Below are 13083 nucleotides of genomic sequence, written 5' to 3'. Positions count from 1 at the left end.
GCAGAATGTCTTGACCCAAAAATGGTTTGTAAGATGTCACACACACAAAAAAGGTCAGAACTGAATTTTAATACATGACTGGGAATAGTTTTAATCGTTTTATATAAAAAGTTCTTGGTCTTAAACTGAGACTATTTACTATATTTCAGATCATGACACTCCAACTTGAAAATAAAAACTCATGTCTACTTGTATGTACTATGGGACACAGTGTTTGGTGATGAAAAAAAGACATTTCTGGCTTTCTGGAACAGGTTTTCAAATATGCTCAACTTTATAATATAACAGTACAGTTAAACACCTACAACCATGCTAACAGCTCTGTGAGATTGTACTTCAGCACAGGCAGCACTTCAGCTAAATGCTAACATCCTCACAATGACAATGCTAACATGGTGATGTTTAGTGGGTAATATTTGCCAGTTTAGCTTGTTAGCATGCTAAAAATAGCTAATTAGCACAATGTACAGCAGAGGCTAATTGGGGGTTTTGCAGGTATTTGGTCATGAAAACATTAAAATTTTGTTTCAACTTAGTTGTAATAAACTGAAATTACATTTGGTTTTGACAGTCATCAGTTATCAGTCCCTGCATGTCAAGCTCAGTCTACTGACATTTTATCAGTGGAAATGGTACAAAAGGTAGACCAAATGATCACAGACCAGCCAAAATTAATTTTACCTGCACAGTTAAATAAAAAGTTGCCCATTTCCATGGAAAACCACTCAATCTGGCAGCACTGGTGATAGATTGACAGACAAATATTCCCATCACTAGAGCCACATAGCTAATGTGGCTGTAAACAATGCAATGTTTACTTTCTGTGTAAAACAGAAATTTCTTTCACTAAGTGCATTTAAAACATGAAAAACGAGATTAGGTGCAACCACCCTTTCAAAATCTTCCAGTCATTGTGGTCCTACAGTTTTAATGAGTTCAATCAGCATGAACACATCCAAGCTGCTGTGTTAAACTCCGAAGTCTGATGTCATGAATGCAGCATTTTCCACCAATCACTGCCCTCCAGCCTGCATCCTTACATGGGACAGATCTTGATGCTGTCAGAGCTGGAGCTGAACTGGCCAAGGGCAAAGTCCAGACCCACCCCAACTCCACTCCCCACCCCGAAGGCAGCATAAAGCGGCTGGGTGAAGTTTGCACGGAAGGTGTGAAGGTGTGTCATGCTTTCTGCCACACTGTAGAACGCCAGCGTCCCCATGGACAGATCCAGGTAGATGCCCAGACGGGGGGAGTAGGTGACCGGTATGTCCTTCTTCTCATTGTCATGCATGGCTGAGCAGCAGGTGTCTGACAGTTCCAGGGTCCAGGACTGGGCGTTGTAGCCAAGCCCTGCCCTCGCATCTGAGCCCTTCCTGTTCAACGCCCCATAGGCTATGCCCAAAGAGGAGCCCCGGCCTCGCCATTCCACCTCCCAGTAACAGCGCTGGGCGTACAGAGGGCTCTGGCACATCACCTGGGTCCAGCCATCAAAACGCTGGGGAGTGTCATGATAGGGCTGCGCCGCCCCCTGCAGGGTGGCTTTAGTGTTGCCATCGGAAAGAGTCAGGCGTTTGTGGGCTGTGTTGGGGTCAAGGGTCAAGGTCACAGAATCTAGGAAAGAAAGGGTTTAATGAACAATTATTCACAAAATCTTGAAAATTAATAATATTCATTAAGCATTAAAGTTCATTCTTAACCTTGAAATACTAGTTTAACAAAACAATCCCAACTCAAGGTCCACTTACTGGCTTTTTTCAGAGCTTTTCACATAGTCTTCATCATGGAGACAGATATGTCAACATGCTAGCTTAGCAGCTCTTATGGTTTCATCCATAGGGCTTTTACAATTTGTCATCCATGTTGATGAAGACCACCTAGCACCGTTGAAAGCTCCACAAACGAAACTGGTAAGTGGATCTTGAGTTGGGATTGTTTTGTCAAACCATTTCCAACACCAAGAATGAACTTTCATGCTTAACTTTTGAGAAGTCAAACTAAAATAAAAACAACTATGGATGAAACCATAACAGCTATTGTGCCTGCATGCCACAAAACCATTGCCATGACAATTGAGCAACTCCATCTACTGATGACGACAATGTGTTACAGTCATAATTGCTGCAAAAAGCTAGTAAATGAACATTGTAGTTTTAAACATGCTCTGTGTGGTAGTTATTTTATACACAGGAAGTGATTTATGTTTTTTTCTTTGGAATAAACATGGAATAAACAATAGGCACCATCGCACAACTTTTTCATCAATACCAGGAGCAGACATGGTGGTCATTTGTTCAGACAAAGTGTTTGTGAGCCTGAGCGCTTAACTTGCTCAGAAAATGTCATATTGTAATTAAACATTGAGACTCACACTGTAGGAACTCCTCTCTGGCCCTTGGCTCTGGGGCCTGGATGCTGTCAATGTTAATTTCTCTCACTAGAAAAAAGCCACAGTCAGTCAATTCTTGCACAGTTTGCAAATATTTAGAATGCATATATTGATTTACTTTATTTTACATGGTTTCCTAATTTGTTTTATGCTGTATTCATCATAATATTTTTTTCATTTCTTTGCATTTTTCATTCATGTTTCTTGTTTCAATAGTTATAAATAGTTGAGGATTAAATCACGGAGATAAAGGTACTTACATGCAGGGAAAGCCGGAGCATGATTCATGGAGTCAGGTGTGGGCGTATCCAAGAACAGGCTAGGGTTAACTGTCCAATGAGAAAACAGAGACAAGTGATGTGCAAGAGACCCAGAACCAAGTTATTGAATTTCCATGTGCAACATGAAAGCTGACATTTTACCTTCTACTGGTGTTTCAGGCAGAGCAGCCATCCCCCCTGTTGAGCACAAACAGTCACACAGTTAGACACTTTGAAATCCAGAGAACATCTTACTTAGACAGAATGATGACGCCTACACAAGGCAGGTTCAGGTTGGCAGTATTTGAGATGAGATACTGTATGAATTAATGAATTTCTGTCAGGTTTGGGGTGGTGAAGAATAAGGACAACAGAGACAAGAGAAGAAGCAGATGACTATTAAAGTCGATGAAAAATAAGCCTGGCTGAAACATGAACCGGATGAAATTAATATTCTTCGTAAGCAGCTTTGTATCATTATTACTTATTATTCTCTGTATTAAATGTCTACTCAGCCAGCCACAGCAGAAAGAGGCAAAATGATTTTCCTGCCCACTAAGAGTAATTCATGAATATACAGCTATAGCAAATAGTTATTAACAGCTGGCCAGGTTTTGCATGAACTGCATGTCCTAATATATATCAAAAAGACACAATATTTGTGTTTTCTAAAGAGAACAGCATCCAGATCTCATATCCAGATTCAATCTATCCCTGCTTTTTCTCATCTGATCTTACATAGGTTTCCTCCTGCAGATTGTGTGTTGTTGGCCGGGGTAGCTGGGGTGACAGGGGTGGCTGGGGTGGTGCCACGGCGATGGGAGCGGAAGAGGCTGCTGATCGACGCCATCCGACTGAAACCTGGCCAAATCAGGACAGACAGAGGAGACAGTTGGAAAACAAAAATGAGTTACACTCTCACAAGGGCATATATTGTTCGTCAAAGCTGCACTGTTTTGCCAGTTGGTGGTGGCAAATGGTAACAGTTTGGGGCATTTTTTTGTACAAAGGTAGGTTTTATACCTCCAGTTGATGCTGGTGCAGGAGCTGGAGCTGGAGCTGGAGCTGGAGCTGGAGCAGGAGCTGGGGTGGCTGGGATCGGAGTAGGAATTGGGACTGCGGCAGGGGCAGCCTGGCTCTGACTGGACCTGGCCCAGAGAGACTGGGACTCTCTGCGGCTGGGAGTGGGGCTGGGTCTGGTGTTGGCCTCCCTAACTGTTTGAAAGACATGAGAGATGTCAGATCAAGGTTAGGATTACGATTAGTGTCTGTTAATAGCTAAACGAGTGACTGCTCTTCCCAAAAATATCAGTAATATTGTCAGTTACTTATTATATTAGTTCCCTATCCAAAATAATATGCTTGAAACTCCCCCGACAGTAAAGGGAAAATTTAACATGTATTGTACAAAAACAATATTCCATACCTCACTCATCTGTTATATTTATCTAGTGTAACCTAAAGGCAGATTTGCAGCATTATATTATAAGCCAGTACAGTAAGTACAGTTTATTTATATAACACCTTCCTAGATCAGACTGCACAAAGCAAGACATTAAATAGATGCACAATATAAAAGTAATGAATAAAAGGCCACTCTGTTTAGTTTTTAACCTGAAATGAGCAACAACTAAAAAATCCTGATGAGAAGATCTTAGAGACCTGCCAATAAGGGAGTTGGAGTAATTGAGATCAGATGAAATAGAAGTTTGAATCATGTATATCTCAGGTTGAGACATAATAAATCATATTGGCAGTATTCCACAGCTGACAAAAACTATCAAACACTTCACATAGTGGTCAAGAAGAGACAGTGCCTGGTCATGATTGACACCTCTATTTTGTCATGTTTTGAGGGTTAAAAGAGATGTATAATATAGTATCATCTGCATAGCAGCGGTAAGATATACCTTTACATCTCCTGCGCAAGTGGAAGCATGTACAAGGAAAACAAGAGAAGACCCAGAACAGAACCTTGAGGCACACCACAAGACAAAGTTGCAGATGAGGAGATTCAGCAGCAACAAAACAGAACACTACCAAGGTGCCTGAGAGGTGCTGTAACCAACGGAAACCATACTGAAACACTTAACATAATAACAGAGTAAATTTACTATGGAGTAGCACCTTTTATAAAATGTGAGGAATCTGAAAAATACATTTCTTGATCTAAGTGCACTATCATATGAAAGTATGAAGGAGCAGCCGCATGATTATCAGGAAGCCTTGGCTTTTAAATTAAAGTCAGTGCAACCTCCTGCCAGGAAAATCAGAACGAACCTACCTGTCTCTCTTTCCTCTCTCCTTTGTCTGTCCCGAGGTCTGGGTGAGCTCGTATTTCCTCTGTCTACAACAAGGAGGAAGAATAGTTTTAAATACACACATACACATTGTGGTGACAGACACTGCAGGTTTTTTCAAAGTTGTTTCCGTTTAATTCAACAGCACACACAGTCTCACCTCGTGGTGTGTCTCTGCTCCTCACGTCTAGGCTTTTAAAGCCTAAACCTGAAAAGGAAAATGTGAACACCATGTTTAACAAGGACTGTGTACTGAATTACTTTTGATGTTGTTTCATAAAGCAAAATAAATGTTAGTACCCAGTCCTCGTCTGTCTGTGCTCCGTGTTCCAACTGAGATAGTAGGTGTAGAAGCTGTGAGAAATGAAAAATAATGCATATATTAAACATATTCATATAACAGATGATAACATGAAAAGATGTAGTGATGGCAGACAAAAAAACACTGGACATACCTGGTGATCGGCCATTTGTGTTGCGAAGACCCAGACCAGAAAACACTAGAGAAAGGGAGAAATCAGAAATTAGTTTTTCTGTGAAATGATTTTTAGGATCATGGGAAATGTAAGAACCTATGATTTATTCAGATTTTATAGTACAAAACTTACATTTAAAAAAGCTGCCTTTCTGTCCTGTGCTCCTGTTGGCTAGATGAGATAAAGGAAAGTCCCTTTTACACAAGAAATCTCAACACCATTACAGCTTTTGTTATTGTACGTTCATGTTAAAAAGAAAAAATGTTTGGAACTTACAGTCACCCAGAGTGAACAGAGTTGTGTCATTGACTGGAAAAGCACAGACAACAAGATGAAAAAAGATGAGACATGACAAGAAGGTCAGACAAAATAAGGTATGACTGGACAAAAACAAGGCAGGACAAAACAAAAAAAGATTTCTGTGTCAGACCTTGTTTGGTGATCTTGCCCAGCTCCTGGTTGCACAGATCCTCTACTTGCTCCCTGAGGTCCAGGATGGCGTCACGAACAGGCTCAAAGGAAGCTTCTGGATTGACAACCACAGGGGGCAGGTCCCCAGACTCCAGGGGACTGCACATGGACTCACATGTCTGAAGGGAAATATGACCTTTTTAATGAAATGCATGGCCTATAGAAGCCAGGCATAGACCTTAAACTGTAACTTTAAAGGATAATTTTCTTTTTTATCAACAAATCCCATGTAGGAGCCAAACTGGCAATGAATTGATTCTACTAACAAGTATAGTGTGTGTATATAACGTCTGATATATCTTATTCCTCTGTGCCATTTAGATCTATTATATACATATCTATTGATGAATTAAGTTTCACCTTAAGTCGGAAAGAAAATCTCAACATAAATAGGTGCAAGGTGATTTCTCAGTCTAATAGTCACACACACTCCCTCCATCTCTACCTGCAGGTAGTGGATGTGGTCTTCACAGCAGGCCAGGTCCTTCATCTCTGTGCCTCTCCTCTTCAGCTCCTTGATCTCGGCCTCCAGGCTGTCAACCACCTCCTGGGCCTGGCCCATCTTCTCCAGGCCGACCTGATCCAACACCTCCTCCAGCAGCTCCTGCAGACGCTCAACTGAACGCTGCAGCTCGGACAGCACCTGCTCCGTGTCACCATGTACCCTGTCTGCAGAGCGCTGGGTGGGCCGTGGATGAGTGAAGTCAATATTACAAGGTTCATGGGGAATTCGATCTTCATTTTAAGAACTAGCTGATCAAAAGCTTGCACTTGCTAAACTGGTGCAAGTTAACCCAACTCGGAGAGTAAGCTCATGAAAAATACAACTCAGCTGACCAACCTTCATAATTTCCATCATCTTTTTCATGTCTTTCAGCTCCTGCTCTCGGTCTTTGAGTCTCTGCTGATTGTCTGCCTGAATCTCTGTCAGCGTTTTCTACAGAAAAATACAGTAGGACATGACATCAAAAACAATTTACATCAATATCACACACACACAAAAACACAAAAGGGTGGAGCGTTATGAGCGTCATGAATGGACAGGAATGTAGTTAGGAATGTTCACAGCCGGGCTGAAGCCACACAAAAGGAGACAAGACGACACCTTAAATAGAAACCCATCACATGGAACAATGGACAGTTAACAGAAGGAGTGGTGTGCTGTACATACATAGTATTGATTGTCCCCTATTGTGGAAACAGCTGCCCACCTTCCATTAAAGGTGGAAAGACTGCTGTCCAATTTCATGATCTTTTATGCATGTTTAACTTGGCAAATTTCAGTCATACTGTTAGGTTTGCTGCTGTCAAAGGAAAACAGCAGTATGTTTACTAGGCACAGCTAGTCAACATGTATGTAAAACTCACTTATTTCACAGTACAACTAGTAAATATTGTGTTGTATGTATTGTATGTATATTAATGTTCACCTCATAACTACTAGAGCTTAACATCTATTAAAAATGATTTTGGCATTTCCCAGATGAGACCCTCATGGGGTGCCTGCAGCATCCATCCTTGCTTACCTGTTTCTCTAAGCGCTCAGCCTTGGTGGACACACACTCATGGCCTTTGTGCAGATTGCTGGTGCACAGCCAGCAAATAAACATCTTACACTGGCGACAGAAGAACTCCTGCAGGTACTTGTGCTGGGTACAGATCTTCTCAGCCAGATTGCCTGTGGGGGCGATCAGCTCATGCTGCTTCAGGGCCTTCTTGGTCTGGTGGGGCTTCAGGTGGGTTTCGCAGTATGAGCTCATACACACCAGGCAGCTCTTGACGGCTGCCCGCTGTCCTCCTTTGCACATGTCGCATGGCACAGCTGCTGAGGACAGCTTCCCTTTGGATTTGGATGAAGAGGAGGCAACACTACGGGCGCTTCGCATAGATTCTCTTACTTCAGACTTGAGGGCGCCTTTGCGGAGCTGCTCCACAGCTTCAGCCAGCATGGTGTTCCTGGACAGGGAGGGCTTGGGGCAGAAGGTCTGACGGCACTGGGGGCAGCTGTAGATCCCCTTGGGGTCGTCCTTGCTCCAGTAGTCCTTGATGCAGGCCATGCAGTAGCTGTGCCCACAGGGGATGGTGACCGGATCATTTGGGAGATCCAGACATACCGGGCAGTTAAATTGCTCCTCTGTCCACAGTTTCCCACTCATGGTGACTCTGTCAAACACAGCAGGAGGACGAAACAGGTGGGTAGATGGGAGAAGAGAGAGATTGTTAGCAGGTATGACACTCAGAGATTTTTAGTAATATAAAGCAGAAAAGTAGAAGACATCCAGAGATGTGAAGAGGTAGGTTTTGACTCAAGGGAGGAAAAATGCTGTCTGATTAAAAGTTGTTCTTGTCAGGTGAAAGCAAGAAGTGGTGAACTGGGAGGGGCCAGAGCCACCAGGCAGGTCTAGCGGGGAAAACGGGTGTCAGTGGAAAACTGCTAAATGCCAGCAGAGTAAAGGTGTGAATGACTGATCTTTTTATCATTTCACCAAACCAGAAGTATTGGGATTGTTTATTTAAAGATAACCTTCATACCATTATCATAATGTTAAAATACTCAATTACAAGTAAAAGTCCTGCATTTAAAAGTAAAGAAGTTTTAACAACAAAATGCACTTTAAGAATCAAAAATGAAAGTATCTCTATCTCTAGTACTTTTATTATTGTACATTTATTAAGTACATTTTGCTGATAATACTTCGAATAGAATGCAGGACTTTTATTTTTAACAGAGTGTTATTTCATTGTGCTATTGGTATGTTTACTTAAATAAAGGGTCTGAAGGGGTCATAAGATAATTGATTAAATCCTGCTACAAAAATGTGTTTTTGTTTTTTTTGGACGTGAATTTTTTCTCTTTGTGGAATATTGGAGAGTTTTCACCTCTTCTGGTCTTGACTAGACAGTTATTTAAATGAAGCCATCTGAAAAGTTTCATGGGGAAATGTCTCTTTGGTGGAACCGCTAACAACTTGTAGACATCTGAAATGTGACAGGGGCCACAAATAGACATTGTTGTAAGGGGCCACACACAAAAAAGAAATGTTGGACATCTTTACAATATTTTATGTAGTATTTTATAAGATTAGCTTGTGTTTTATGTAAAATCCTCTGAAAAGTAACCAGTAACAGATAAATAAATATACAGAACATATAATGAAAATATCCTGATCCAGTCCAGTCATATTTGACCCATCAAACAAGACAAGGGAGACACAATAAATACAACAGTGTCAATATCAAGCAATGGGATTATTGAAAACAGTGTGTCCTCCACCCAGCCAGCAGAGGGCACAGTGTCTGAGCGCAGCATAGAGCCACACAAAGGCTTAGTTTTATTGGAGATAAAGATAAAACACAAGCAAACATAGGTGAATAATCTGCAGAGTAGCTTCATCCCACTGTTTCATGGGCTGCCCTTGAAGTTAGAGCTGTTGTAAGCCTAAATGCCGCAGGTAAAGTAACTGTTTTAATATCAAACCATGTTTGACCGTACTAGCTCGTTGCTAAAACTAGTCCCTGAGTAAAACTGTCCCCTGCCGTCTCTTCGCCCTTCAGTAAAACATCTTTATAGGTATCAGAATAACTTCTGCCGGGCTATGGAGTGCATTTGATCGTTTACAGACAGTTCTGTACGGTTTTGTACTGTTTGATTATGTTTCCTTTAAATCTTGTTGTTTTTCTTTAGTACCATATCAGCATACAGGAGGGGAGCCAGCGGCCGCCGGTGCAGAAATGTTCGCAATGCTGCAGGTTTTATCACTGCCCGCTCTGCAGCCCGCACATCTACAAGCCCGCACACAGATACAAAGTCTACAGACATCTGCAATGTCACCTTTCAAGAGCCATTCATTTTAGAGGTAACTTACTATGTGTTTAGAGGCGATTAGTGCCGGGTTTTCTTGTATGAACACTGTGTGCCAAAGTCCATTGAAAAAGTATCAAGTTCATTGTCTCCCATCGTATTGTTTTAAGTGTACTCTCCATTTTCAGACTTTAGATGTGATAGAAATAAATAGGAAGAACTTTACAATTCGGCATGCACAAAATACAGGAAGCAGCCTTATTGAACTAAAAAATGTTGCCTTTGAGATTACGATTCAGTGTTATTCTCGCACATAAATCCAGTGCAGGAGACAGTAGAAGGCACCGTGAACCAGTTTTAAAAGTTAGAAAATTTCATTACAATTAGATATTAGAATTAGATATTTAGTGGTTACATCTATGCTGAATGTACAAGAATATGAAAAGGCATTCGTAAAAGGTCATAAGTTATGTTTCACCAGGTATTTATAACAGGCGGTAAGTGTTACAACATTAAATGTAATATTTACAATGGAGTTTGGAGCGTGTCTGCTGGGAGCTCGTTGCTTACAGTATTTTATGAACATTTCTAGTAAAATAGATGGTAGAGAAACTTAAAAAAAATCAGAGCATAATATGATACTGAAAAGATAAGCTCATCTATAATAAAGTCTCAGTAATAACTGAAAACTTTTGATGATAACCTCAGTATTGATGCTTAAGTAACTAACACTTCCTCCCTCATAAATAGTAATCATTAGTATTTAGCAGTAACCCACCATTGACATTTAATATAGCTATTAACTATGTTTCATTTTCCCACCCACAGGCTACAGCATCTACAAGTGCAACCTGGGCTGCCGGCCACAAGCTCATTTCCACTGTTTTTGCAAGAAACTGCTTTTGAATCGTAATCAATTCACTCATCATCTGAATACAAAACATCAATCCCTTCCTGCAGTGGATCATCCAGTCTGCCCTGGTGTTAAAGGTGATCATAGTGATGATGATGCAGAACAGACTTTACCTCTGTCTCCATCACCAGGAGAGCCACTGAATGCTAATCCAAGTCCACTGAGCTCCTCTGGAGCAGATTATGCAGCAACATGGACCTCAGGCACTTTTTCAAACATAGTGAATGAAGAACCAACTTTAAATAATGAACCAGCCTCAGCACCCTCAGATGATGTAGCAGTAAAGCCATGTCAAGCAGAAGTTGGGCCAAAGAAACTTGCAGCATGCCCACAATGCAATGCAGTAATGAACAAAAGATGCCTTAACATGCACATAAGAATGAAACACTCCAGCAGGACTGCACATGTGACCGCAAGTTCACCCCTCAGAGGTATTTTTAAAAATATTTTTATTTCTCTTATACATAATAAAATGTGTCAGGGTTGTATATATGGCAGGCAATATGAATAGTAAGTGACTTTTATGTCCTTATAGTTCTTGTTTTGTTGTATATTGTTATGTAGAACTTTACTAAAATGTCTTTTTTCACAATGTAACAACAGAATCACCACCAGCTGTTGGAGGATCAGAGCTTCATCTCAGTCCCACACGTAAGCAAATTCAAACTGGGTAGAAAAATGATTTAAAAACAGATTTTTGATAGCTTGGACAGTTTAATCAAGACTTTTTATTATTTACAACCGTTTAGACTATGAAATAAAACCTATTTTTTCATTCGTTACCAGTGATAACTTACAGAAAATGACTGCTGACACTTCAGATTTGTTAAAGTATTGCAATGTCATGTATGCTCGTAATGTGTTGCCTGCCAGAGACATCACATGAGAGCTTCCCAGGTGGATTAAACATGTGCTGACAGTCTGTTTTTATTGTTTCACAGCAGTGGAGCTGGAGATCTTGACCCAGCTGAGAGTCCTCCGTCAACAGCAGAGCCAAATCCTACAGCTGTTGCAGAAGCTCACCAACACAGACGGCACTCCTGACTCCACCGCGGCCGATCTAAGGGCCATGTTCCCCATCACGGAGGAGGACGGACTCGCTGACTTAGAGCTGAAGCTCAGTGAAAACCCAGACTTGAATAGTAGGCTTGTAAGAAGATAATAATAAGTTAATTAAAGATATTTTGTCTCGATTTCAAGGGTGTGGAAGGTTTGTGTCTTTATGAATTGTTTGACTTGGTAATCACTTAAAATCTGTGGTTTCAGGTTAACTTTTTCGGGGATACCGATGGACTCCCTATTGATCAAACAGCACAGAGGATACTGGAAAGGATGCTGTCCAACACATTTGCGAAAAGAATGGACTGGAGAGGGAAAAACAACAAGGTGTCGTTTGCATCTTCGTGTTTAAAGGAAATCGTTAACGGTAAGTGAGGAGCACTTTGTCTCGCAATAAAACTGGCCTTCAGAGTCTGTAAGTTTGCCGTCTTTCCTTCATAGATGCTGTGAGGAGGAACAGCGTGTGTGCCAGAGCTGCAGATGAAGCGGTCGAGTCTATTGTGAAGAAATGGCTGCAGCAGGCGGGAGAGAGGGATGAAGGGACAGAGGGAAGAAGAGAGGAGAGAACAGAAGTGGTGAGTATCTCTGTCTTTTTTTGCAGCACCATTGATGTTTTCAATTTAAAAGAAATGCTGGTAAATGGATACTGAAAACTTGTCAGCTAAAATCACTGTGCTGATTTTCTTCTTTTACTTTATCAAAAAATAACTTGAAAAACTTTGATTTCTCTTTCCACAGGAAGAAGACATTTGATCTGCTGTTTTACACATCAATTTATCACTTGTCTCCCTTTGTCTCCAGTTTTATTGGAGTTAAATGGCTGAATTCATTGTGTTAAGTTCTATTAAGATGAAGGCTCTGTTGAGTTAAATGTATTGGTTGTCATAAAGTGGATGTAAAATATCTAAATATGAATTTCTTTGTGGGACAATAAAGATCTAATCTGAGCTGAACTACTGGATGTATTTATTATTGCCACATTAAGATTGAGTTGTGACATTGCAGCATCATGGTTTAAGATTATAGTCAGTGCTAAAAGATTTCAATAATTCAAAAATAATAATATGTATTGACGTCTAAAAGTTTGTAATCACTACACCCTGCTAGATGCTTTATTTTGGCCTCTAAAATACTCAGAGAGAAGAGGGTACATGATTAGGACAAATAGGAATAAGCAAAAACACTAAACCCAGCAGTAAATCCTCATCCAACCATTTTCACTGTTCTCACATGCACTCTACTATCCATTCCATACATGTATATCTTAGAATTTATATATATATATATAAAAAGGGCTTTCGTTTGTAATCTAAGTGATAAAAATAATTTACAGATGCCAATAGCAGTGATTACCCTTTCCAGTTTATCCTGTAGGATAAACAACAAGCCCAACTCGTCACTAGGTGGCAGTGTTGC

At 40.7% G+C, this 13083-nt stretch overlaps 2 protein-coding genes across 3 annotated transcripts; one reads left to right on the top strand and one right to left on the bottom strand.

Annotated features, from left to right (window-relative positions):
• Positions 1–54: 54 nt before the first annotated feature.
• trim25l (tripartite motif containing 25, like) lies at positions 55–8493 on the bottom strand. The gene is made up of 16 exons (XM_067583133.1): positions 7420–8493; positions 6735–6830; positions 6339–6572; positions 5853–6012; positions 5699–5731; positions 5555–5593; positions 5402–5446; positions 5247–5300; positions 5107–5154; positions 4931–4993; positions 3670–3861; positions 3385–3507; positions 2809–2844; positions 2647–2715; positions 2369–2434; positions 55–1611 (listed from the first exon to the last, which is right to left on the bottom strand). Exons 1-16 carry the CDS (start codon positions 8047–8049, stop codon positions 1037–1039), a joined length of 2463 nt encoding a protein of 820 aa, XP_067439234.1. The 5' UTR covers positions 8050–8493; the 3' UTR covers positions 55–1036.
• Positions 8494–9104: 611 nt separating this feature from the next.
• On the top strand, positions 9105–12943 carry LOC137177050 (uncharacterized). 2 transcript variants are annotated; one of them, XM_067583139.1, is made up of 8 exons: positions 9105–9345; positions 9579–9750; positions 10524–11039; positions 11212–11259; positions 11553–11758; positions 11875–12034; positions 12109–12242; positions 12406–12943. In XM_067583139.1, the coding sequence occupies exons 1-8, from the start codon at positions 9337–9339 to the stop codon at positions 12418–12420; spliced, it is 1260 nt and encodes a 419-aa protein (XP_067439240.1). In that variant the 5' UTR covers positions 9105–9336; the 3' UTR covers positions 12421–12943. The 2 variants fall into 2 exon arrangements, with proteins under 2 accessions (XP_067439240.1, XP_067439239.1); XM_067583138.1 differs by having other exon boundaries at positions 9108–9345; positions 11550–11758.
• Positions 12944–13083: the final 140 nt, after the last annotated feature.

Source organism: Thunnus thynnus, chromosome 24 (assembly GCF_963924715.1).
Source record: "Thunnus thynnus chromosome 24, fThuThy2.1, whole genome shotgun sequence".
Classification (NCBI taxonomy): domain Eukaryota; kingdom Metazoa; phylum Chordata; class Actinopteri; order Scombriformes; family Scombridae; genus Thunnus; species Thunnus thynnus.
The sequence above is the reverse complement of the archived record's forward strand: the minus strand, read 5'-3'. Positions and strand labels throughout refer to the sequence as shown.